Here is a 21,751-nt window from a genome sequence, read left to right on the forward strand (position 1 = left end):
AGCTGTGAATGTAGTTTGTAGCTAAGTGGCCATGTGACAAGTTAAATTCAATTACTTAAGAATGAATTAGGACAGTTAGCAGTCTACTATATAGACACCTTCTAAATTTTCAGGAACTTTTTTTTTTCTTTTTTTTTTGTCTTTAGCTTAAGAAGGTATGTTAATCAAACTTTGATAAATACAGATTAATTCTTCAGGTCATGCCATAAATCAGTGAATTCAGTTATTTAATGTATTTAGTTTAGATGGTATTCTTACAACTCATCAAAAACCTAAGTCTATCTTAGCAAAACTGTTCTAATATTACTTTATGGTTTATTATTCTATATTTCTCATCCATTTAAAATCATTTCTATTTATTTCCAAATTTCTCATTTTTTCATTTCAAGTAAAATTCAGAAAATGATTGCAATCTTCATTTTGTAAAAAATAACTTCTCCAGGGGCACCCGGGTGGCTCAGTCCATTAGGTGTTTGACTTTGGTTCAGGTCATGATCTCAAAGTTTGTGGGTTTAAGCCCCGTGTCAGACTCTGTGCTGACAGCTCAGAGCCTGGAGCCTTTTTTGGATTCTGTGTCTCACTCCCCCTGCCCCTCCCCTGCTCATGCACTATCCCTCTCTCTCTCAAAAATAAATAAAACATTAAAAAAAAAATTAAAAACTAAAAAAAACCCAAAAAACTTCTCCAGGGGTGCCTGGGTGGCTCAGTTGTTAAAACATCCCAACTCTTGATTTCGGCTCAGGTCATGGTCTCATGGTGTATGAGTTCAAGCCTGCATTGGGCTACACACTGGCAGTGCAGATCCAGCTCCCCAGTCTGTCTGTCTGTCTGTCTGTCTCTCTCTCTCTCTCTCTAAATACATAAATAAATAAGCTTAAACCAATAATGTCTCCATAAAATTGTTCACCAGACAATACTTTTAACTTGGGGTACAGGGAAGGGAAGAAAAGGTGAATTTGCCAAACTTGGATGAATGTTCATTGCAGTTTCAAGATGAAATAACACATAAATGGAGTCTAATTATACCCAGAAATACTTTACAAAAATGCTCCAAGATGTTCAGTTGCTTGTTAGAAAGGCCCTTTGGGCTTTTGCATATATGACTGTGTATCTGCCTACTCCAGAAGCAGTGTCTTGGGTTACCCTGCCCCTCTCCCCCGGGTGGTGAGATTTCATACCATACCATGCTTGTCAGCTCTAGCTCTGAAACCTTAAACTCTAAATAAGAGGCCTTTTGTTACTCAGACACCATATTCTTTTGTGGAGAAATAGCATTCCAATGGACTGGTAATTTGGATAGCAATTTTTGTATAAAAAAATTGTTCTTACAGCAAATATTGCTGATGGTTCTGACTGCTTCTGTTGTGGTGGCACAGACAATCCAGGTGTTGGGTTAGTGGGAGTTGATGGCACCTGTCACAAGTGGGCCAAATGCTGTGACCCATATAACCTGTTCACATGGGTGTTGAGGGTTGTTGACTCTTGTTCTATGTTTTTAATTCAGTTTACTCTTTAAAGGAGAGAAATGATAAAATTGTATAGTAGGGGTATACAACTCTTTCTGCTCTTAAATTGGTGGGAAAAAAAAGCCATCTCACATACTTTCTAGACTAGGGTTTAAATAAATATATATAATTTATATATATAATTAATATATATATTAAAAGAAAGTGGAAAATGAAGTTGTAAGCCTTAGTATTTTTGAGAAATAACTTAATGTCAAATCACTTAAGTTGTTCACTTGAAACTAATGCAACATGTCATCTATACTCAGGAAGCCCCGCAGCACGCTCTGTGCTGACAGCTCGGAGCCTGGAGCCTGCTTCGGATTCTGTGTCTCCCTCTCTCTTTGCCCCTCCCCCACTCACATTCTGTCTCTCTCTCAAAAATAAATAATAAAAAAATGTTTTTAAAAAGTAACTTAAATATTGTTTTGTAAATATTGCTGATAATTTACATGTAAATTACACCATAAGTTTGTTTACCAGTAATAATTTTAACTTGCTTAAGTTGACACTCAAATTTTGATCACAATGGAAAGATATTTCAGGAATCTAGAGGTAGGCGCCCAAGCCCAAAGCTCCCAGCCTTAGGGAGAAGTGAAAAGCAAAGAAGAGCAGTGGACTCTGTATACCGCACTGCGCTCGAGTCATTGCTAAAGGATGGCAAAAGGACTGCTTTGTTGTAGTTCTGACTCCTTGTCCTAAAATTCATATTCACTATTCACCTGTAGCAATTATTTGAGCATAATTCTTGTTGTTGTTTTTCCAAGTCCCCAAATTATATTAAAAGATTAACTTGGCAAGTTAATTTTACTCAGCACTCAGAATGTACCAAGCTCTACGGGTTTGATGGAAACAAGATAGATAATGTCCCTGCCCTACTGGAACTTAAATCTACTGACTAATTATTATGTATTAATATTATGTGTTAAAGTATGTTTGAGTATAGTCAGCTTGAGTGCTTTTTTGTGCAAAATCTTCTTAGCTTTATTATAGTCTTAAATCCCAGTCAAGGAACCTTCCAGATTGCTTCAACTGTGTGAGATTAGGCACAACAGGCAAAAGAACAACAGAACTTTGATAAAGGGGAGCAGAAATAACATAGCTTTGATCAGGCTTTTGCTATAAACAGCATCACCTGGCTACCTTAAAAAATGATGTGTTTATCATCAAAGTGTACTTGGTAAGTGGGTGGATAATGCTGGATATATACCCTCATCCTCAAAATGTAAGCACTGACTTTCTCATAAAGACACAGGAAAACAATACATTGTATTGGGGGGGGGGGGTGTCTTTTTATTTTTTTTTTAATGTTTATTTTTGAGAGAGAGAGAGTGTGCACACAAGCAGGAGAGGGACAGAGAAAGGAAGACAGAATTCGAAGCAGGCTCCAGGATCTGAGCTGTCAGCACAGGGCCTGACGCAGGGCTCAAACCTATGGACTGAGATTGTGACCTGAACCAAAGTTGGATGTTCAACTGACAGAGCTACCCAGGCATCCTGGTTTTTGATGATGATAAAGCACCATTTGTAATCACCTTGTAGTTTTAAAACTTGAACAGTGAGATAATTTAACAATGTTACATGGCAGCTTGGAACATCTCTGAAGTCACCATCCTTGGAAGGGATAAGTGTTGGGAAAAGATGACTGACAGCTGGTACTTGCTTCTATATTTGGCTTGTTGCCACAGCTGGGAGACCTGTCTAAAATAGACACATAGAGACTGTCAAAATCAAAATCAGATGTCATGTGTTAGTTTTAATAACATTCTCTGGTCCCCTTCCTATCCTATCACCTAGTGAACTTTCAGTATACTAGTTCCCAGTAGTCTCCAAGTAATTGTATTGAATTAGGATCCATTTATTCAGTCATCTGAAATTGATGTTTCCTCATTAGTAAGGTCCTTGCCCTTCAGGAGCTCACAGGCTATTGGAGAGACAGATAATGATGACCCCTACTGATAATCTAATGTGATGTATTATGTTAGAGGTTATGCATGGAGATCATGGGCCATCCTTGGGCTCCCTCTCAGCATGAGACTAGCCCATTGACTTAAACGTGGAATCCACACTGAAAACACTGTTCCTTGCTCATTATGTGGCTTGGAATAACAGGTGCCAACGGCTGCCTTGTCTATTTATGTCCCCTTTATATTCTCTCTTTCCTGACTCCCTCTCCTCTCTGTTAACACACTCATTCTCCCTCCCCTGGCATCAACACATGTGTCTGGATCTTTTGCATCTTCTTTGTCTAAATGATTCCCCCCTCCCCCCCACCAGTTTCTCTACTCTTGGCCTCCAAGAAGTGATAGGTTTTTGGAAATTGATCCCACTATTTACTGAGCAAATTAGGTGAACTGTCAAAGCCTCAGTTAACTGATCTGTAAAGTGGGGTAATAGTTACCTTAAAATGTTGTGAAGAGTGAAATAAGATACAAAATTTCAGTTGCAAACTCTCATAGATGCTCAATAAATATGAAGTGAATGTTCCCTTCTGATAGCCATGAGTATATGAATTTGAAAAAATTTTTTTAAATTACCTAAACTGTAAAAAGATTGGATGTTAATACTTGAAAGGGGCACCTGGGTGGCTCAGTGGTTAAGCATTGTACTCTTAATTTGGGCTGAGGTCACTGTCCCAGGGTCATGGGATCAAACCTTGCATTGGGCTCCTGCTCATGCTGTCTCTCTCAATTTTCTCTCTTTAAAAGAAAAAAAAAAGCTGTTAATACTTGAAGTTTTTTTAAGTGACTATTAGTGTCTTCTTGGCTCTATGATCACATCACATTCTAAGTATAGAACTTTTTTTGTCTTGGCCTATTTTTGTTTATAACAGCTGAATTGAGATATAATTTATTGCTATAAAATTCACCCTTGAGAATATACCATTCAGTGGTTTTAGTATATTCACAGAGTTCTGCAATATCACCACTATCTCATTTTAGAAAATTTTTATTACTCCAAAAAGAAATCCCATACCTATTAGCAGTCATCCCCCATTTCTTCCTCACCATAACTCCTCTGTCAACCACCTGTTTTCTGTGTGGTTAGTCAGTCCTGGCTGTTTTATACAAATGGAATCAGACAATATATGCTCTTTTGTGTCTGATTTCTTTCACTTAGCATAATTCTTTCAAAGTTCACCTATGCTGTATCATGTATTAGAATTTCATTTCTTTTTATTTTTTTTATTTTTATTTTTTTAACGTTTATTTATTTTTGAGACAGAGAGAGACAGAGCATGAACGGGGGAGGGGCAGAGAGAGAGGGAGACACAGAATCGGAAGCAGGCTTCAGGCTCTGAGCCATCAGCCCAGAGCCCGATGCGGGGCTCGAACTCACAGACCACGAGATCGTGACCTGAGCTGAAGTTGGACGCCCAACCGACTGAGCCACCCAGGCACCCCTTCATTTCTTTTTAAAGCTGAATAGTATTTCCCTCTATGGATAGCCCATAATTTGCTTATCCATTCATCACCTGGTAGGTATTTGGGTTGTTTCTACTTCAGGGCTATTATGAAAATGCTGCTATGAATTTGTATTCAGGTACAAAGTTTTTTTGTTTTTTTGTTTTTAATGTGTATCTTGAGAGAGTGTGCAGGCATATAAGTGAGGGAGAGGGGGAGGGAAAGTGAGAATCCCAAGCAGGCTCCACACTCAGCTCAGTGTGGAGCCTGATGTGGGGCTCAATCCAACAACTATGAGATGATAACCTGAGCTGAAATCAAGAGTCAGATGCTCAACCAGCTGAACCACCCAGGCATAAGTTTTTATGTGGTCGTATGTTTTCGGTTCTTTTGAATATAGGCTTAGGAGTATAATCTTCAGTTGACAAAGCAAAGAATTTTCATTTCAAAGCAAAGAATTCTCATGATGAGAGAACTGAAGGTTCTTACTGAGGGGGACTTTGGGGTTTTCTTTCCATACTCGATTCTTAAGATTGGAGTTTTTTGTATTAGACCTCACAGAGCACTATGCTTCTAGGAATGCTTGGCTTGTCACAGAAACCAACAAAAAGCAAGGTGCTCGCTTCAGCAGTGCATATACCAAAATTGGAACGATACGGAGAAGATTAGCATGGCCCCTGCGCAAGGATGACATGCAAATTCACAAAGTGGTCCATGTTAAAAAAAAGAAAAAGCAAGGTCTTTTCTGAAAGGATGAGAAACAATAAAAAAGGCCCATATAGTAAAGAATGGTTTATTAGCATAACAAAATAACTCCCAAATCTCTTATTCTCACCAAAGTATTTATTTTCATTCACTTTTCATACAGGGTACACTGCAGGAATCAGAAAGGGAAAACCCTCCTGTAGAGATGTAAATTAAGGAAAAGTTAGGTGAATGTTAACACATTTCAGATATATCCTATCCTTTGCTCTAGAGCATAAGCTTTTAGAGGGAGGGTAAAAATGTTTCCTATTCTCTGAGCCATCTCCCTTCCCAACCCAAACTGAACTGAAAGGGAAAGAGGTGTCTGGAACAGCTTCTGGAAGGAGGTCTTCATTCCATCCAGGAGCAGGCTTTAAAGCACTGCATTTACCTTTATAGAAAACCATGGAGAGGGAAAAAATGTCTTTGAAGTGGAACTCGCCATTAAGCATCATATGGTTAGTCACGCAGAGGTCACTAATCACTCTCCCTTTTCTTGTTTTTCAGTGAACGAGATAATTGGGAGAGACATGTCCCAGATTTCTGTTTCCCAAGGAACAGGGGCGAGCAGGCAGGCTCCCCTCCCTGGTCCCGATTCCCTGGATTTGGGAAGATCCGATGGGCTCTGACAGTGCTCCCTGCAGCCATGTGTCTACCACCATGTACTTCTCAGCATGTTTCTCTCCTTGGACCTTGGGTTTCCAACTCTGTGGCCTTCAGGACTGGCGCCAGGAGTTGGGATCACTATATGTGGGGAAATCAGCATTCCTCCACCTCAGGCCTTGGTTAGATTGTGAAAGAACAAGAGCAGCATAGACTGAGCTTTGGGGAAATGAGCTTTGCTTTTTATATTTAAATAGGATACTTTTATATGATGGGTGCTTTTGAGTGTGAATGCAGCAGGCTCTCGCATTTCAGAGGTGCTGCTTTTGCAAGTGACCTGGTTGCTTAGCTATGATTGGTGATTTGTACTCCTTTATGGTCATTTGAAGGACTCTTTAGCTTTGATGATTATTTTTAAAGTAGGAACTTTTGATAAAACCTTCCAGAGGCAAACATAATAGAAAAAAAAAAAAAATTCTCCCAAGCCCACACCTATGCCTCAGAAACAGCATGTCCTAAAGCCTTTCATAGATTTATAGGAAATAAAGCCAAATGTAGCTCATACCTCTTTATAAAAGTAAACTGTTAAAGTAAGAGGAGACCATTCCAATCATTGAAGTGTTGGAATATTAAATGACATTCCAGAGCATAGCCTTTTGTAACTTTCTAGGTGATCTTTCTGCAATCTCTCCATACTGACTCCATGTTGAAATTGCTTTTTTGCCTCAGGGCCTTGGGTAAGATAGCTATGCGTAAGGTGACTTTGAAAGGTGGGTTGTTTTAGCTTCGTAGCTTTAATATCTTGCCATCCTGCAAACAAGTAGGCTGTGGACTGCTTTTCCCTTTTGTGCCCTCTGGTCCCAGACCTTTTCCACATGGGAGTATCCTCATTTGGCTGCTCTGTAACCTTTGAAGCCACAGTCTCATGATGGTTTAGGCAAATTTGCTGGTTCTAACTAATTTCTAGAGGCCATGCTGTGTCAGAAGCTAAGCACAAATGAGCTATGCTTTAGAACAGTAGAGAAAATGCAGGACTCCAGATGGGAAGCTTTTAAGATTCACAGTGGCATGGAAAGCTTATCCCTCATTCTGTTTACAGTCTAAAATGATTCTGGCCTACCGTGTCCCGTCTACGTGGCCTAAAACCAGCCTTTTCCCCCAAAGGCTTTGGGGCAAACCCAAACATGCAGTAGCATCACAGACCTGACCCTCCACACCAAAGATACCCTGGTGCTGCTGCTGGTGAGGCTGGTGCCGAAGGCCGGGGCCAGCAAGAAACTCCAGCCTGCTGTCTACCAAAGGAGGTGCCCGAGTTGGGTGCTTTTTCCAAACCCCCCTTTATCCCTCCCTTTAATGGGATTAGGTACCTGTTCTAAGGCCGGGCCCATTTCAAAGCCCCTGAAGCTTGCAGTATGTTTTCAAACGAAATCATGTAATTTCATTTATTCAGGAAGCAAATTTTTTGAGTGCCTATTATGTGTGACAGTGTGCTGAGCTGGTCAAAGGGCTTGATGTTGTTACTCCTGGGGATTAGGAGTTCTGGATGCCAGGACTCTCTATTGAAGCCAAGTGGGGCCTAGGCAGCGGGAGCCAGTTCGTTGCCCACCACCTCTAGTCAGCCAGGTAGGAGCTGTTGACCTCCTACAGGATGAAGTATGGGTTGTTTTTTTTTTTTTTTTCTTTAAACCATGATGATTTATATTTTTTCCTTAAAACTAGTTAGAGAAAAATGTCTGTCCTTCAGCAAATCACTCTGGTCCCTCCTGGAGCTGGGTGTTTTTAGATTTTCTTTTTAAAGTAAGTTTTATGTCAGAGTGTGGATAGTGAGATTTGCTTCAGGGCCTGTAGTTGGAAGCCCACAGCTTCCTTTGGTTTGGAGGGGATGTGGGAGGCGGCCTTGCCTCCGCCCTCTTGCCCCTGGGGTAGCTGCCTCACAGGAGGTTCTTGTAAGAGTTCCCCTTACAAGACCCTTTGGGGGTTGCTCTGCTGCCCTCAAGAATAAAAAGCCTCTATGATCCAGAGTTGCTATGCACCAAATTTTGATGCCTTTTAAATACCTTGATGCCTGTAGCACTAGCAATGCTTTCCTATTTAAAATAAAAGTTAAATTTTAAAATAGAGCTTTATATACTATATGAGCAGTCTTGTATCATTTTGTAAAATCTTTGGCTTACGAGTCAATATTTTTTGGCTTTGGAGGTAAAGACTGTAATCCTTTGTGCAACATAAGTGGTGTTAAAGCACACATCCACTGAACTATGCAAGTTGACTTCAGTAGCAACGTTTAGCAACTGGGCATGTCCTAGCACCCACTCCTACCCCTTCCAGCCTGTGCTAGATCTTGAATTGAGGCATGGGTTAAGCAGTCTTCTGCTTACTAGAGATACACACAGAAACATGGCTGAAAACAGCTTGAAAGGGAACAGAGGTCTTGTCTTCAGGTGCACATGTGGTGTTACTGTCTGAAGGGCAACCTACCCTGCCCAGGGCTAACCACTATCACTAGAGCTCTGCTGGGTCTGCCTATGAAGCCCTGTTTTTAATACTCCGAACAGATGGTCATCTTTAAGGCTCAGGTGAGCTAAAGTTTGAAACCTTGTATTCTATAAAATGGGCAATGTTCAGTTAAGGAACTGGATCTCAGTTGTGTTTACAGCACTTGGGATTGTTTTCTTACATATTTTGTATTTTAAAACCTTTTGTAGGAGTATAGTGCTCCTTACACAAATAACAGAGAAGAGCCAGCAATTCAGGTTCCTCAGTTACAGTGCTGAAATAATAAATGGTGATCGGTCAACGGTGTCCTTGAAATCTGCCTGAGTTTTCCTCTGCCTGGGGCAGGTGTGGAGCCCCTCACTCTGGGGTCCAAAGCTAAGGAGACTTTGGCTTTTAAAAAGTCCACTTGGTTAGAACCTTTGTTTATTTTACGGAGGAGTGAGTAGAGTTCCAAATTCCTTCCGAAGCTTCAGTTCTGTACCCTCTAATGGGTGCAAAGGACATTCCACGGTGTCTGCTGAGTTCAGGACAACTGGCCTGCCCAAGGTGTGCATGAAAAGTAGGCAGAAAGTCCCCTTTAAAATTTGAGCCTGAGTTTTTGTGAGGGCCTCCTGCCCCCTAGTGTCCTCTGGGGATATTGCAATATAGTCCATCAAAACAGCTTGTGATTTTGCCACAAAGCTTGTGCCGAGCTGCAGGTCCCTTAAATGGGACCACCTGGCACAACGTGGCCATTGAGGTCCAAGTATCGTGGGAGCTGGGGCCAGCACTCTCTGCCTCCCTGCCCCCTACTAGGAGGGATAGGGGAAGGTAGAACATTGGGATCTTTACTCAGAAGTTCCCAGGAGTCATACGTTGAAGGCACCAGGGCTTACATTTTTAAAAAGAAAACAAGCCTGCTGTGGACACCAGCCCCACAGAATCTGAGGGTATGGGCCATGGCCAAAGCTGACCAAAGGCTCTCGGTGCTACTCAGGAGGCCCAGATCAGGCCGTTGGGAGCAGGGTAACACAATTCCACCCCCAGTCCTGCATGCAGGGTCCAGCCATCATCTTTGGGGTGAACAGGCAGGGCAATAAGTGGGAGGTGGAGCTAGGGCTTGAGCTCCTCTAGGTGCTTTCTGAGAGCTTGGACAAGCCAGAAAGAAGCCATCTGGTTGAGGGTGCTGGTTTTCTGGATGCAAGAGAGTCATGTTAGACATCAGCCAGCTCTTACCTCCTGGCTCCCTCACCTACAAACACACCCACTCTTTGGGGGCCTGTAGCACAGTGCGAGGCGGGTCACCAACAGGCATCAAACTGGTGTAGTCATCAGGGGCTAACTGCAGAAGGGAAAGAGATTTAGGGGAGGAAGCTCCAGCCTCAATCAGGTTCCCAAGCCCTCCAGCCACACCTCACCTGATAGGCCTGGAAGATGCTGAGCAGATCCTTCATACCAGTGGTATATGGGACACCCTGCATACGGACCAGGGCTCCTGGCTGGGACAACACTGAGGTGGAAGCAGAGGCCAGGGCAGCAGGGGGCGTGGTGAGGTAGCCCACAGTGGTGGGGGAAACTGGGGGGCTAGGATGGGAGAAGCAGGAATTTAGGAAAGCAGTCCCATTTATGGCCTAGACCAAGACCTGCCTCACTCTTCCTTTGCCTGTGCCTTGTTTAGTTCAGTTCTTCCTGCCTAAAACCTCTGCCTCTACAGAGTCATCTCCATTCTGATTTGTAGATGGCATCAGCCAGGCCACATCTGTTACTCCCGTGTCCATCTTAGTATAAGTCAGAGCTCTAACAGACCTTGGATTATCTGGTGCAGGAAGGGGATCATGACCCTCCCCCAAACCAGGATGGGGACAAGACTGGAGTTTTCTTAGCAGCAGATACCTGGGGTAGTAAGCTGTGTAGTTCATGTAGAGTTGAGTGGCTGGCCCTGGGTAGTAGGCAACAGGGGTGGGGGCAGCAGGCACCCTAGCAGCCGGGAGCAGTGCTGAAGAGGGATATAGAGCTGCCGTCTCAGTGGGAATGAGTGTTGGGGTGGCCTGGAAGGTGGCGTAGGTGGGTGGTGAGAGGCCTGGAGGCAGAAGTAGAGAGTGCATCTGCAGGGAGCCCAGCACTGCCCTGGATGAGGCAGTCAGAAAGGAGTCCCCACTGTAGAAAGTGGGAGTTATAACAGCTTGGCCCCCACATGCCTCCTTTCCCCAGCCCCTGAGACACTCACAGGGCAGCTTGCAGGGTGGAGGGGACAAGCCACTACGGCCCAAGGTGCCTCCCATCAGCACACGGCTCATCTCCTCTGTGGAGCAGGGGACCACTTCCACGTAGCGTTCCTTCATCACTTTCTTATGGCAACGCTGAGCAGCAGCTAAAGCCCGCTCTGCTGATGTCATCTGGATGAAAGCATCACCTGACGGCCGGCCCTGTACACATGGTGGTCTTGTAAGCAATCTGTCGTATGCAAGAATGCCTTACTCCCAACCACACACCCCTTCCTAGTTACGTGTGTCTCCCCACTGGCAGCAGCCTCACCTGCTGATTGAGCACCATGTGCACACCGTGGGGCCGGATGTCAGCAGCTGCCTCCCCCAGAAAGCTAAGGATGTCTTCAATGGTGGCTGTGTAGGGCAGGCCTCGAAGGCGTACACAATCTCTCCCAGTCCCAGCTGCCAGTGGAAAGGGGATGGGCAGCAGTGGAGCAGTGAGTGTAGGAAGGAGTGGGCTGGATGCATAGCGGTTGAGGACCTGGTAAGGAAGGCAGCAACAGGCTGGTCACGCCGAGTAGGGCCGGTGCACAGGGGACGGAAGGGGCACCCTGGAGAATCACACAGAGGGTAGGGAAAGCCCTGGGTGCTCACCTGCTGCACCTCGGCCGCAGTGCTCCGGAAGAGTTCAATGTATCGCTTACCCAGTATGCCCTTGTGCCTGCGCAGCGCAGCCTGTGCGAGCTCCTCACAGGCAAAGAGGGCAAAGGCATCACCAGTGGGCCGGCCGTCAGGGTGGCGCACAAAGAGCAGCCCATCAGCACCCCCAGTCACCGGGCACTCTGGCCCCAGAAAGCCTAGCACATCTGCCGGCCCAGCTGAGAAGGGCAGTCCCCGTAGCCGCAGAATCACTTGGTCTTCCCGTGACAGGAAACGAGCCACCTCTAGTGATGTGCCTTGGTGGGAGGCATGGGAGTCACCTACTGACTTCATTTGTGCCCTTCCAAATACCCACCTACACCTGGCACAGGGGAGCAGAAAGGCAGGGGGTGGTGGGCAAGTGGGACATGGATCAAGAACCAAGGGAACTAGGTGCTGTTGGGAGCACACTCACCCCCTGCAATCTTGACAAACTCTTCTCCTGTTGCTTTATATACCTGTGGGTACAGTGGGGGCAGCCCATGGGTCTGCAGCCTGGCTGGCCTCAGCTCTGTCTTTCTTCACTCCCAGCCCAAAGCCCCACCTCAATATAGCGGACACCCATGTGGTGCTTGTGTCTCTGCAGCGCTAGGTCCCGCTGCTCGCTGTCCACAAACCGGATGAGGGCCTCGCCATTTCTGCGGCCCTGGGCGTTGAGGCAGAGTGCTACACCACCCCTGCGGAGCCAGTGCTGGGTTAGTGCTTCCTGGGTGGGCCTGCCCTCCTGAGCCACCCATCCTGCCTGCTGTACCCACCTGGCAATGTTGAGTCCTTTGAAGAATCGAGCCACGTCCTGGTCTGATGACTGCCAGGGCAGCCCACGGGCCCGAACTACAGTCTCACTGTCCACCACATCGGCCTTGCTGCTGTGGGGGCAGGGCGCAGAATCAGAGCTGTCCAGCTATTGTCACCCCCACCCCTGCCCCCACACTCACCAAGGACCTGTCTCATATTTCTGCTTTACCACCTCTGCCTTCGAAAACAATTGACCTGAGAGGAGATGGCATGGGGGTCAGCAGGGTCTGGTGGAGGGGGTCTCCCCACCAAGCTCTGCAAAAAGAGGACAGTTGAGGGGGATGAGGTGACAAAGGAGCATCTACCTGTGGTCTCAAAGAAAGTAACAAGTGGGGAGGGGGACTTTGAGACAGTTAGGAGGTAGACATTCACCCGGTCCTGAGAGCAGGTGAGAGGTGGCGAGGGGAACCTTACCACTGGGCCCTTCGAGCAGGTGGAGGATGACAGCTACCATTGTCTTCACTTCCCAGACCCCAAAGTCATCCTCTGTGGCATCTGTCTCCAGCCCCAGGTCTATGAACAGGGAAGTAACAGTGAGGAAATCTCAGCATGAGCACCAATCTTGGTCCCACCTAGGTCCAAGTCCCCTACATGGACAAATGCAGAGTCCCGGCAAACATTTGTTTGGATCCAGGTAATATATGCCCTTACAAGTCCCCATCCCAGACATATGCAAACATATGTCCATATTTCAAGTGCACCTCAGCACAGACACAGAGGCATGTGCCCTCAAGGACTCAGCAGATAATGTAAACTTGCATGTGTTCACATAACCCTCTAGGATGCACATACTCAAAAACCGCCTGCAGCTTCCCCTCCACCCTAACCCTGCTGGGGTCACAGATACCCTGTGCCATGGTGGCCACGGTGAGCTCCCTGGCAGGGCAGGCACTCGGGTGCTGCACATGGAATTCTCTGCGGAGGTCGTAGAAGGAGAAGAAGGTGTCGGGGAGCACCAGGTTCTAGGGGCACATGGGAGTGGGCATGAATGGAGGGAACTGAGCTGCCCTGCCCACCCCCACGATGGGGGTCCTGGGAACCCTACCCCCTGTTGTGCCCTCAGTGGCATACCTTCCTGGAGGCCTCAGGGTGCAGGACCTGTCGCAGCAGCTGCTGCCCATCAGTGCATAGCATGTAGGGGCCCCCGCCCAGCAGAGCCACATCCCCGCTCACCAGCTGTGAGAACTGGGGATAGGGAGTGGGGAGAGAGACAGACAGACTCACAGCTGGGTGGGCAGGAGGAGGGAGGGCACAGGCTGCAAAGCTGGTTCAGCTAGATGTTCAGCCCTACCCTGCCTGGGGAGGAGTTGGCCACACCTGTTGGGTCTGGCTCTGTGTCCCTTTTCTCCCCCAGTCCACGGTCACTTCTTCCAGGCCAAATGGGGGTAGTCACATATCACCCAAGCCCCCATCACACACACTCCAAGAGTCTGGAGTGGTGCCAGAGCAAACACCTGGTGGAGTGGGAGAAGCAGGTGGGAAGGGGTGGGGCAAAGCAGGTTAAACCTGTCCCTGACCAGGCACCACCCTCAGACAGGTGGGGGAGGCCCAATCCTGCCTGAGGCCCAGCTGGCTCATGGTCAATGGCAGCCCCGCCTCTTAAGTCTGACCAACCAAGAAGCAGAGAAAATCCAAGGACAGAGCCCCATACCTGGACGCCAGGGGCAGCATGAGCTTTGACCCACACCCTATCGACCGGCTGGCACGGGCTTGTTTACTCATGGTGGGGGGGGGGGCACTCCTCGCCCAGTCTCCAGCAGCCTTACTACCTCTGGAGAACAGGTATAAGCACTAAGCGGGGGCCCAGAGCAAACCAACCCAGTTCTCCTTCAGCACATTCCCCAAGTAGGGGCTAGCCTAGGAGCCCTTCAGGAGCAGGCTCAGGTTCAACATCTTTGTACCTAAATCAAGAACCACCGGAGGAGTTGTTGAGAAATGAAAGTATTTGTGCGTGTAAAGCACTTAAACTCATTACACTTAAGAGTCAGGCACAGGGTAAGTAGTAGTGAAAAGAAAACAGCAATGGGAACCGCCTCCCACTCCAGCCAGGGCTGGGAGGCACCCCGGGCCTTTGCACTCAGGAGTCAGGTAGCCTCCAGGCGGGGTCCGGACAGCGCCCACGCCTGGCCAGCCGGCCGGGACAGGCCTAGACGAGCAGCTTACACCTGGCGGCGTCTGCCTCTGAGGCAGACCCCGCCCTACGCCCCCGCTCCTGCGTCTCCTAGGAGGGTGGGTGGGCCGAGGACGCAGGCGGCAGGGACCGTGATTTATGGCCAAGACCAGGTCCCTCGGCCCTTTTGGCTTCCGACTGCTTTTCTGGGAGACCTGGCCAGGCAGGTCCCCAGAGGCGTCTCAGCCTCAGAGCCACGCCGGCCGGGACCCTAGCAGGGGTCTCGTAGCCTCCATCCCGCGGCTCAGTAGGAGTGGATCCCTGGAAAGGCTGAAAAGTAAGGTGCCCCCAGGAATGGCCGGCACACGCGGGAATCTCTGAAATTTTTAAACAACAGGAACTCGTCCTACCGCCCAGGCCAGTTGGTCGCAGCATGCCAGGCCCTGCCGCCTGCCTCCTCTCCCGCCAAGAAATGTCCCGCGGCCCGGCCATGTCTCCACTCACCCGGGCCCCAGCACTCACCTGCTGCAGCACCTTGTCCAGCGGTTCGGCCCGCGCCAAGCTGTCGGCGCTCAGGCCGCTCGCCTCGCGGCACTGCGGACTCAGTGCGGCCGCCTCAGCGCGAACCAATGACTTGTGCAACGTCCCCACCTACGAGCGGCGGGGGTAACCGATCATCCACTGTTCGCCTCAGATCCTGAAACAACCTGGACACCCTGCTGCCCCCTTTTCATCGTACCTGACGGCTCCTCGGCTCCACCACTTGCCAGACTAGGAGGATTAAGTCGGTCTCGTCGGAGCCCAGGTCCGGCCCCATCGCACCGGCCGTGGCTCCGAACAGTACGACTAGGGGTCCAGGTCCTGGGCGGGGGTCGGTGGCGGAGTCTGAGGCGGGGTTCGAGCCCGGGGGCGGTGGCTGGGGAGGCGGCGGAGTCATGGCCGCAGAGGAAGGGGGAGCTCGGCCAGACACACGCGGACCGACGAGGTGCACGCACGCACCGGCCGACGGCAGACACGAATCAGTTTGGGCGGGACACCGTGTGTCGGGGGCGGCACCTGCAGCCCGGCTGGCGCAGTGGGCGCTGCTGAGACCCGCCCGCGGCGCCCCGAGGGGCGGGGCGGCTACTGGCCCCCGCCCTCTCTGGGCGAGTTACCTGTCCTCCCCGCCGGCCACGTGACCGAGGGCGTCTTGGGGAACCGAGGGAGAAGGCTGCTAGAGCCTAACGCAGGGCAAGCGCGCTCTGACGCCGGGCCGGGATTCGAGCTCATGGCCCGGACTCCCGCTCCACCAGCGTGCCCTGCCTAACTACTGGGGCGGTCTCATCTTCTTCCAAGCCCCTCCCCACCATGAGGCCTACGCCAAGAAAAATTGAAAGCCAGGGGCTTTCTGCAGTCCCTAAGGGTCACACGGGATTTGTGAAAATCACCAGAAGGCAGTCTAGGGGCTGTGGGGGTCACGACGGCCGGTCTGGGGATGGTAGAAGTCACCAAAGGTCAAAGAGGGCGGTGAGTTATTGGATATCACCCTTAGGCGTGGGGGAGGGGGGAGTCACCATAAGCCAATGGGATTGGGGGGAGGGTCATGGATCAACAGAGGTCCTAAGAGCCACGGGGTCGAGAGACCAGAAGTCACAGGTCAGGGCTCGTCCACACAGGTGTGAAGACCTGGCCTTAGCCTGGCTCCAGGAAGTGCCTTCGATGCCAAAACCCAGTGGGAGGTGTGCAGGCCTCGGTACTTGGTAAGCAGAAAGCGCCCCGTTCCAACTCCAGAGAGCGCCACTGGGAGACGGGGCTAAGCCGGATGATCTGGGCCTCGAGCCTCACCTCTACCCCAGGTGGAGACTCTAGCCTGTTTTCGTCGCCCTCCCAGCTTGACGACGGGCCTGTTGCCTGGAGATGTGAGCGCACGGCCGTGTAGTGGGGGCGTGAGGGCTGCAGATCCTCAGTCTCTTCTCCGTCCGAGACAAGCAAACCAATAAGGACCGTCGCGCGTGGAGGGTTCCCAACACCCTTTCGCCCGATTGTGCTTAGTGAGGCTCCTTTACGTCGCGTTTCCAGACCGCTCCGGACTACCCTAAGTTCTCCCATTTATATGACTGAGAAACTGAAGAGTCCGGCGGGAAGAAGGGACGTGGGGTTGTCAAGCCCGCGCCAAAACTGAGGCGAGAGCCGCGCCTCGCGCTTTCGTAAGGGCTGGACTCTGCGTGGACCTTCGGACGACGGAGAAAGAGCCCAGGGTGGAGGGGGCGCTTCCGAGACCTTGACCACTGAACCCACACTTCAACGCGTCCCTACTTAACAGATAAAGAGACTGAGGTGTCCAGTACGGAAGTGACTCGCGCCGGGACTCGGCGGTATGGAGGGAGTGGGAAGTAGACAGGTATTCCAACCTCTAGGGGCTACGGGCGATTAGCGCTTCCCCCTGGTTTGGGCAGGTATCCGCCCCTTTGGGGACCGCCCACTCGGGCGCCTGCCCGCTGGTCCCCACTGGCGGAAGCGCTAGGCCAATCAGGCCCTGGGGGAGGGGGAAACGTCGCTCTTCGGGTCCTGCACCCTTTTAGATAAGCCTGGAATGTCAAATATTTGTTCTCCGGGCAGGGCCCAACAACGAAGTAAGGCTCCTCCCGTACCCTTCCTGGAGCGCGCCTGCGCCAGGCGGAGTTGGGGCTTCCTCTATCCAAGCCTTTGCAGTAAACTCTTCACCCCAGCGGCACTCCTAAACTCCCTTGAGGTACATTGTTCCTTGTCGGGCTCCTGTCTCCCGGAGTCACCACCCTGCCATCCGGGTGCTTACTTGATCTCGGTCTGACCCTTCCTGGCGCCCCCATCCGTTCAACCTTCGCGCTAGGCCTTTCCGTATTTTTCCTTCTGCGTGGGTCTCGACGTCGCCAGCTCCTCAGAGAAGCCACCCTCTTGAAATAACTTGTCCTTGGGTCACCTGGGTGGCTTAGTCGGTTAAGCTTCCGACTTCGGCTCAGGTCATTGTCTCACGGTTCGTGGGTTCGAGCCCCATGTTGAGTTCTGTGCTGACAGCTCAGAGCCTGGAGCCTGCTTCAGATTCAGTGTCTCCCTGTCTCTCTGCCCCTCCCCCTGTTCTCTCTCTCTCTCTCTCTCTCTCTCTCTCTCTCTCTCTCTCTCTCAAAAATAAATAAACATTAAAAAAAAAAAAAGAAAAAAAAAAGTAAAAAAAAAAAAAAGTAACTTGTCCAGTGTGGCAGCTCTATCTGTCCTGGCAGCGTGGGGCGGCTCCCCTAAGCTCCTGCGCGCCCATGCGCCCACGCCCTCCTGCATGACAATTTATAGTGCTTGGACTCTTCTTGAAAAACTAAATTCTTTAAAATAACGTTAGAGCCCCTGCGTTGCTGAGCTCCCTTACTTATATCTTCAGATGGGTCCTCCCAGATCATACCACTAATAGTAAACAACCTTCACTCCTTTCCCCCAACCCTAAAGTAACTTCTAACACAATAGAACGTTTATTGTCTCCCTACATCACCCCCACCCAAACATCAGATCCTAAAGGACAGGCTCATCCCCAGTGCCTATCAGTGCACCTGGCACATAGTACTTGCTCAAGACAATGAATGAATAAATAGTTGTCTAAGTGCTTTGCACCTTTAGCCTTTGGCTATTTCAGAACGAGTAACCTTACCTGGGGATAAGGGGTTTTTCCTCCAGAGTCTTATCTGTGTGTGCTATTTCCTCTCCTACCAACCCAGCCCTTGCCCTAGTTAACCCCTGCTCTTCCTCCAGATTTTCTCCTCTCAAGTCCCCTCCCTCTGTAGCAGGGTCCCCCACTGTAGTTTGAGATTTCTGTATTTCACTGGGAATGTCTCCCATCCCAACCCAGCTACTAGAGTTCATGAATCGTTAGTGAATGAACTGGAAATCAGGTGGGTGAAAAGGGTAAGGCTCCGATGGTCCAGCCTATTGCATTTCCCAAACTGTAATCCAGGTACTTGGGGGCAAGGAACTTGGTCCTGTGAGCTAGACCACAAGCTTGTGGAATCCCATCCTTACCTTGGCTCTTTGAGGCCTGCTACAAAGACCAGTGGCACTCCAGCCTTTGGGACGTGAAAGTTGGGACAGATACAGAGTGGAGATCCTTACATGGGACCGGGAGTGTGACCATCCTTGTAGACCTACAGGGCGTCTAGGAGTGGTGTAAAAGCACCCTCCTCTCTCTCTCTCTCTCTCTCCCCCAAGCCAGAAAATATCCCACTGCAGGAGACGATTCCTTTTTTTAAAGATTGTAATTTTAAGTAATCTCTACACTCAAAGTGGGGCTGCAACTCAACCTCAGATCAAGAATCACATGCTTTACTGACTGAGCCAGCCAGGCACCCCTCTAGGAAGGATTCTACACTGGGGTGCCTTGTGGTATCCACAGAGGCGATCCACACTCCCAAGTTCAGGCCCATCCCCACCCTCCGCAGCCCCTTGGCCGGCAATTGGGTCAATCTCTACTACCCTTTCTTATCTCCTGGGGCTCCAGGGTAGCCAGTGCATTGCCCCTCCATACAGGTTCCCAGTTATGCGCCTTTGCCATATAGCTGTTGAGTACCCACCAGAGGGCGCACTGACTCTGTCCCCTGAACAAGGTGTTGAGGCTGGAAGGAGGATCTTCCACTGGAGAGCTCCACCTAGGGCAATGCTCCAGGAGCGAAGTGAAAAGGGAAGACCCTTGATCCTGCCTCCCTCCAGCTTGAGCATCTTTGTGGCTCCGGGCTTCCTGGACATACACCAAGTTGTTAAGCTTGGTTTTCAGAACCCTCAACCTCTCTTCCACTCCCACCCACCACATACCCCAGACACAGTGTGATTGTTCAGGTCTTCAGGCTGCTGCACATACTAAGCTCCCTGTCTGGACCACCCACCTACCTACTCCTATTGTTTTCCTGGCAAATTCTTACTTATCCTTCAAAACCCATCTCTAATAATTCTTCCTCCAGGCAACATTCTTTGATGCCTAAGCCAGGTTAGACACCCTGTTCTGGGCCCCTGTTCACAACCCCCGAGTCTGGCCTCTCATGACCTCAGAGAGGCACTAGGAGCAGAAGAATAGGAGCCTCATGAGCCATGAGCTTTAAGGGAGAATCAGTTGGCCTTCAAATGGGCTCAGCTCAGAAGCCCTGGTCTTGGTTGGGTTGCCCTAAGCCCAGGCACACACCTGGTCCAGATAGGGGAGCTTGGAACTTGGGTGAGCAAGAGGGAATGCAAAGGGCCCAGTAAAAGAGAAAAGGCAAAGGCTGTTGGCTGGATTCTCTCCTGAGAAAGATGCCACACCTGACCTGACTTCCCAGTCTCTGGGCTTATTCCCACATCTGGCCTTTGCCCAGAGTGTTCTCCACAGGAATATTATCCTTCTTTCCCAATCTTTTCCAGAATTCACATCCAGCCCTGTGGACCTCTCAGGTCCTTCTCTCCTCCAGGTCTGACTGGCACTAGGACCATATCCTGGAAGGGGGAAGGGTTAGAGAAGGCGGTGGGGGGTGGGGGGGTGGGGGGGTGTATCACTCATTCATTAAATATATGTTAAGCACCTGCTGTGTGCCTGGGACTGTGCTGGTGGTAACTAGTAACCAAAGAAGGCAATAGCCCCAGTAATGGGCAGGTGAGGGGCTTGCTCTTCTGGTGATTATATTCTGATAGGAGCCAGGTAGGGCCTGCTTCAGAGTCAATCAATGGTCATGCCTGGGCTGAGACCTAAATACAGAGCTCAATTAAGCCCCCCAAAATGGGGACTGCAGAGTGATCCCAATGCAACAAGTGGAGAAGTCCTGAGGGAGAATGAGGTTATTTTTTTTTCAAAACTGCATTTATTGTCATATGCATAAAAGCAAATGGCAAAGCATGCTGAAACATCTTGCATTAAGCCCCAGTCTTGACTGCCATGGGGTAAAGAACACTAGATTTTCAAAACTAAATAAGCAAGTATGTAAATATGCTTACATCTTAAAATTAATCCATGTAATGTTTCTTGCTAGCTCACCCATAAGCTGACAGTTGGAACAGTTTGCTGTATAAAACTGAAGCGTACAGCATCACACTAACATTTGTATCATTCATCTACTTTAGGAAATAGTTTCTGAATTCTTTCCCCTTTTATACTGTATCAGTAAGGCAAAAAACAAACCTTTGAAGCCATAAAAAAAAAATCTTTACCCAAAAACTATTGGCAACTTGAGGGATTTTTCAGTTGTCTTACGCAAGGATGAATAGATCCAACAAGCTATTGAAACTGGAGATGAGGGAGCTGGGAGAGAGGGGAGGTGGAAGTTGGGGGAAAAGGTCAGAGTCCCCTGCAGGGTCCTCACTCACTATGACTGAGATGCATGTGAGGCATGCAGTAGGAGGATTATGTGTGGGGTTAGGCAGACAGTGATGGGCCTGATTTAATGTTTAATGATGACAACCTGACACAGGGAGAGAAATCCATAGGAATAAGGGCATAAATTGGGACATCAGCAAGGAGGCTACTTTGGGGATGAAAGTTTGGCATTGGGAAGGTAGAGCTGGCAAGACTTGGTGACCACCTGGTTGTGGGTCTGAGAATCAGGGAAGTATCTAGAGTCTAGGATGAACCCAGGTCTGCAGCCAGGAGGTTCATGTGGATGACAGGGTCATTGTGAGAAAGGGAGACCCTTACCTTCTCACTCCTCTCCTCTCCACAGTGCCAGCACAGATCATTGTGACTAGGCCTTAACATCCTCTCCCCGATGGCCATGGTTCCTATCAACTGCAAGGCCTGTGGGACTGGGGCACCACGGAACTGCTCCAGAGGGCAGGACCACCCTGTGAAGGGTCCATGGTCACCTGAGGCTGCTGGGTTGACAAGACATTCAGACTATCCAAAGTCCAAAGCAACCTAGGCCATCCTGATGCCTACCCTCCCTTCACTTAACTCTTGGCTGTGGACTCCTGCCTGTCCCTAGTACTGACAAAATGATCTCTATGGTCTCCCACCGTGGGCCTGCAACAGATTGGTCCTTGGCAACCCCTCTTCTGGGTTCTAGGATGGAGGGAGGCAGAAGTTTTGGGTCCTTGCCAGGGCCTGAGGTGGGAGATAGGTGGACCTTAAAAGAGTAAGCTACTCTAGGGCCACCTGGGTGGCTTAGCTGATTGACCATCCGGCTTTGCTTCAGGTCATGATTTCACCGTTCACCGACTTCAGCTCAGGTTATGATTTCGCAGTTCGTGAGTTCAAGC

At 49.3% G+C, this 21,751-nt stretch overlaps 2 protein-coding genes and 1 non-coding gene across 9 annotated transcripts in view; 2 read left to right on the forward strand and 1 right to left on the reverse strand.

The window, feature by feature from the left end:
* NFATC3 (nuclear factor of activated T cells 3) overlaps window positions 1–8,389 on the forward strand; it is a 139,667-nt gene extending 131,278 nt beyond the window's left edge. For 2 of the 3 annotated variants that reach the window (XM_043600897.1, XM_043600899.1), the window contains one exon: window positions 6,161–8,389. In XM_043600897.1, coding sequence (XP_043456832.1) covers window positions 6,161–6,282 — 122 coding nt within the window. In that variant the 3' untranslated portion in view covers window positions 6,283–8,389. The remainder of the gene's footprint in view (window positions 1–6,160) is intronic. The other variant, XM_043600898.1, reaches the window with a different exon arrangement.
* On the forward strand, window positions 5,525–5,631 carry LOC122495326. Its single transcript, XR_006300399.1, has one exon. It is a non-coding gene; the product is annotated as a U6 spliceosomal RNA (small nuclear RNA).
* A 444-nt stretch (window positions 8,390–8,833) lies between the features above and the next one.
* Window positions 8,834–16,057, reverse strand: ESRP2 (epithelial splicing regulatory protein 2). Of its 5 annotated transcripts, XM_043600901.1 has the most exons (16): window positions 15,282–16,054; window positions 15,065–15,193; window positions 13,504–13,617; window positions 13,280–13,394; window positions 12,847–12,945; window positions 12,573–12,627; window positions 12,393–12,503; window positions 12,182–12,314; window positions 12,053–12,095; window positions 11,593–11,894; window positions 11,267–11,479; window positions 10,959–11,157; window positions 10,625–10,811; window positions 10,150–10,315; window positions 9,968–10,073; window positions 8,834–9,289 (listed from the first exon to the last, which is right to left on the reverse strand). In XM_043600901.1, exons 1-15 carry the CDS (start codon window positions 15,477–15,479, stop codon window positions 9,984–9,986), a joined length of 2,154 nt encoding a protein of 717 aa, XP_043456836.1. In that variant the 5' UTR covers window positions 15,480–16,054; the 3' UTR covers window positions 8,834–9,289; window positions 9,968–9,983. The 5 variants fall into 5 exon arrangements, with proteins under 5 accessions (XP_043456836.1, XP_043456837.1, XP_043456835.1 ...); XM_043600902.1 differs by having other exon boundaries at window positions 8,834–10,073; window positions 12,393–12,500; XM_043600900.1 differs by having other exon boundaries at window positions 8,834–10,073.
* Between the last annotated feature and the right edge of the window lie 5,694 nt (window positions 16,058–21,751).

The sequence above is a fragment of the Prionailurus bengalensis genome, chromosome E2 (assembly GCF_016509475.1).
Source record: "Prionailurus bengalensis isolate Pbe53 chromosome E2, Fcat_Pben_1.1_paternal_pri, whole genome shotgun sequence".
NCBI lineage: Eukaryota > Metazoa > Chordata > Mammalia > Carnivora > Felidae > Prionailurus > Prionailurus bengalensis.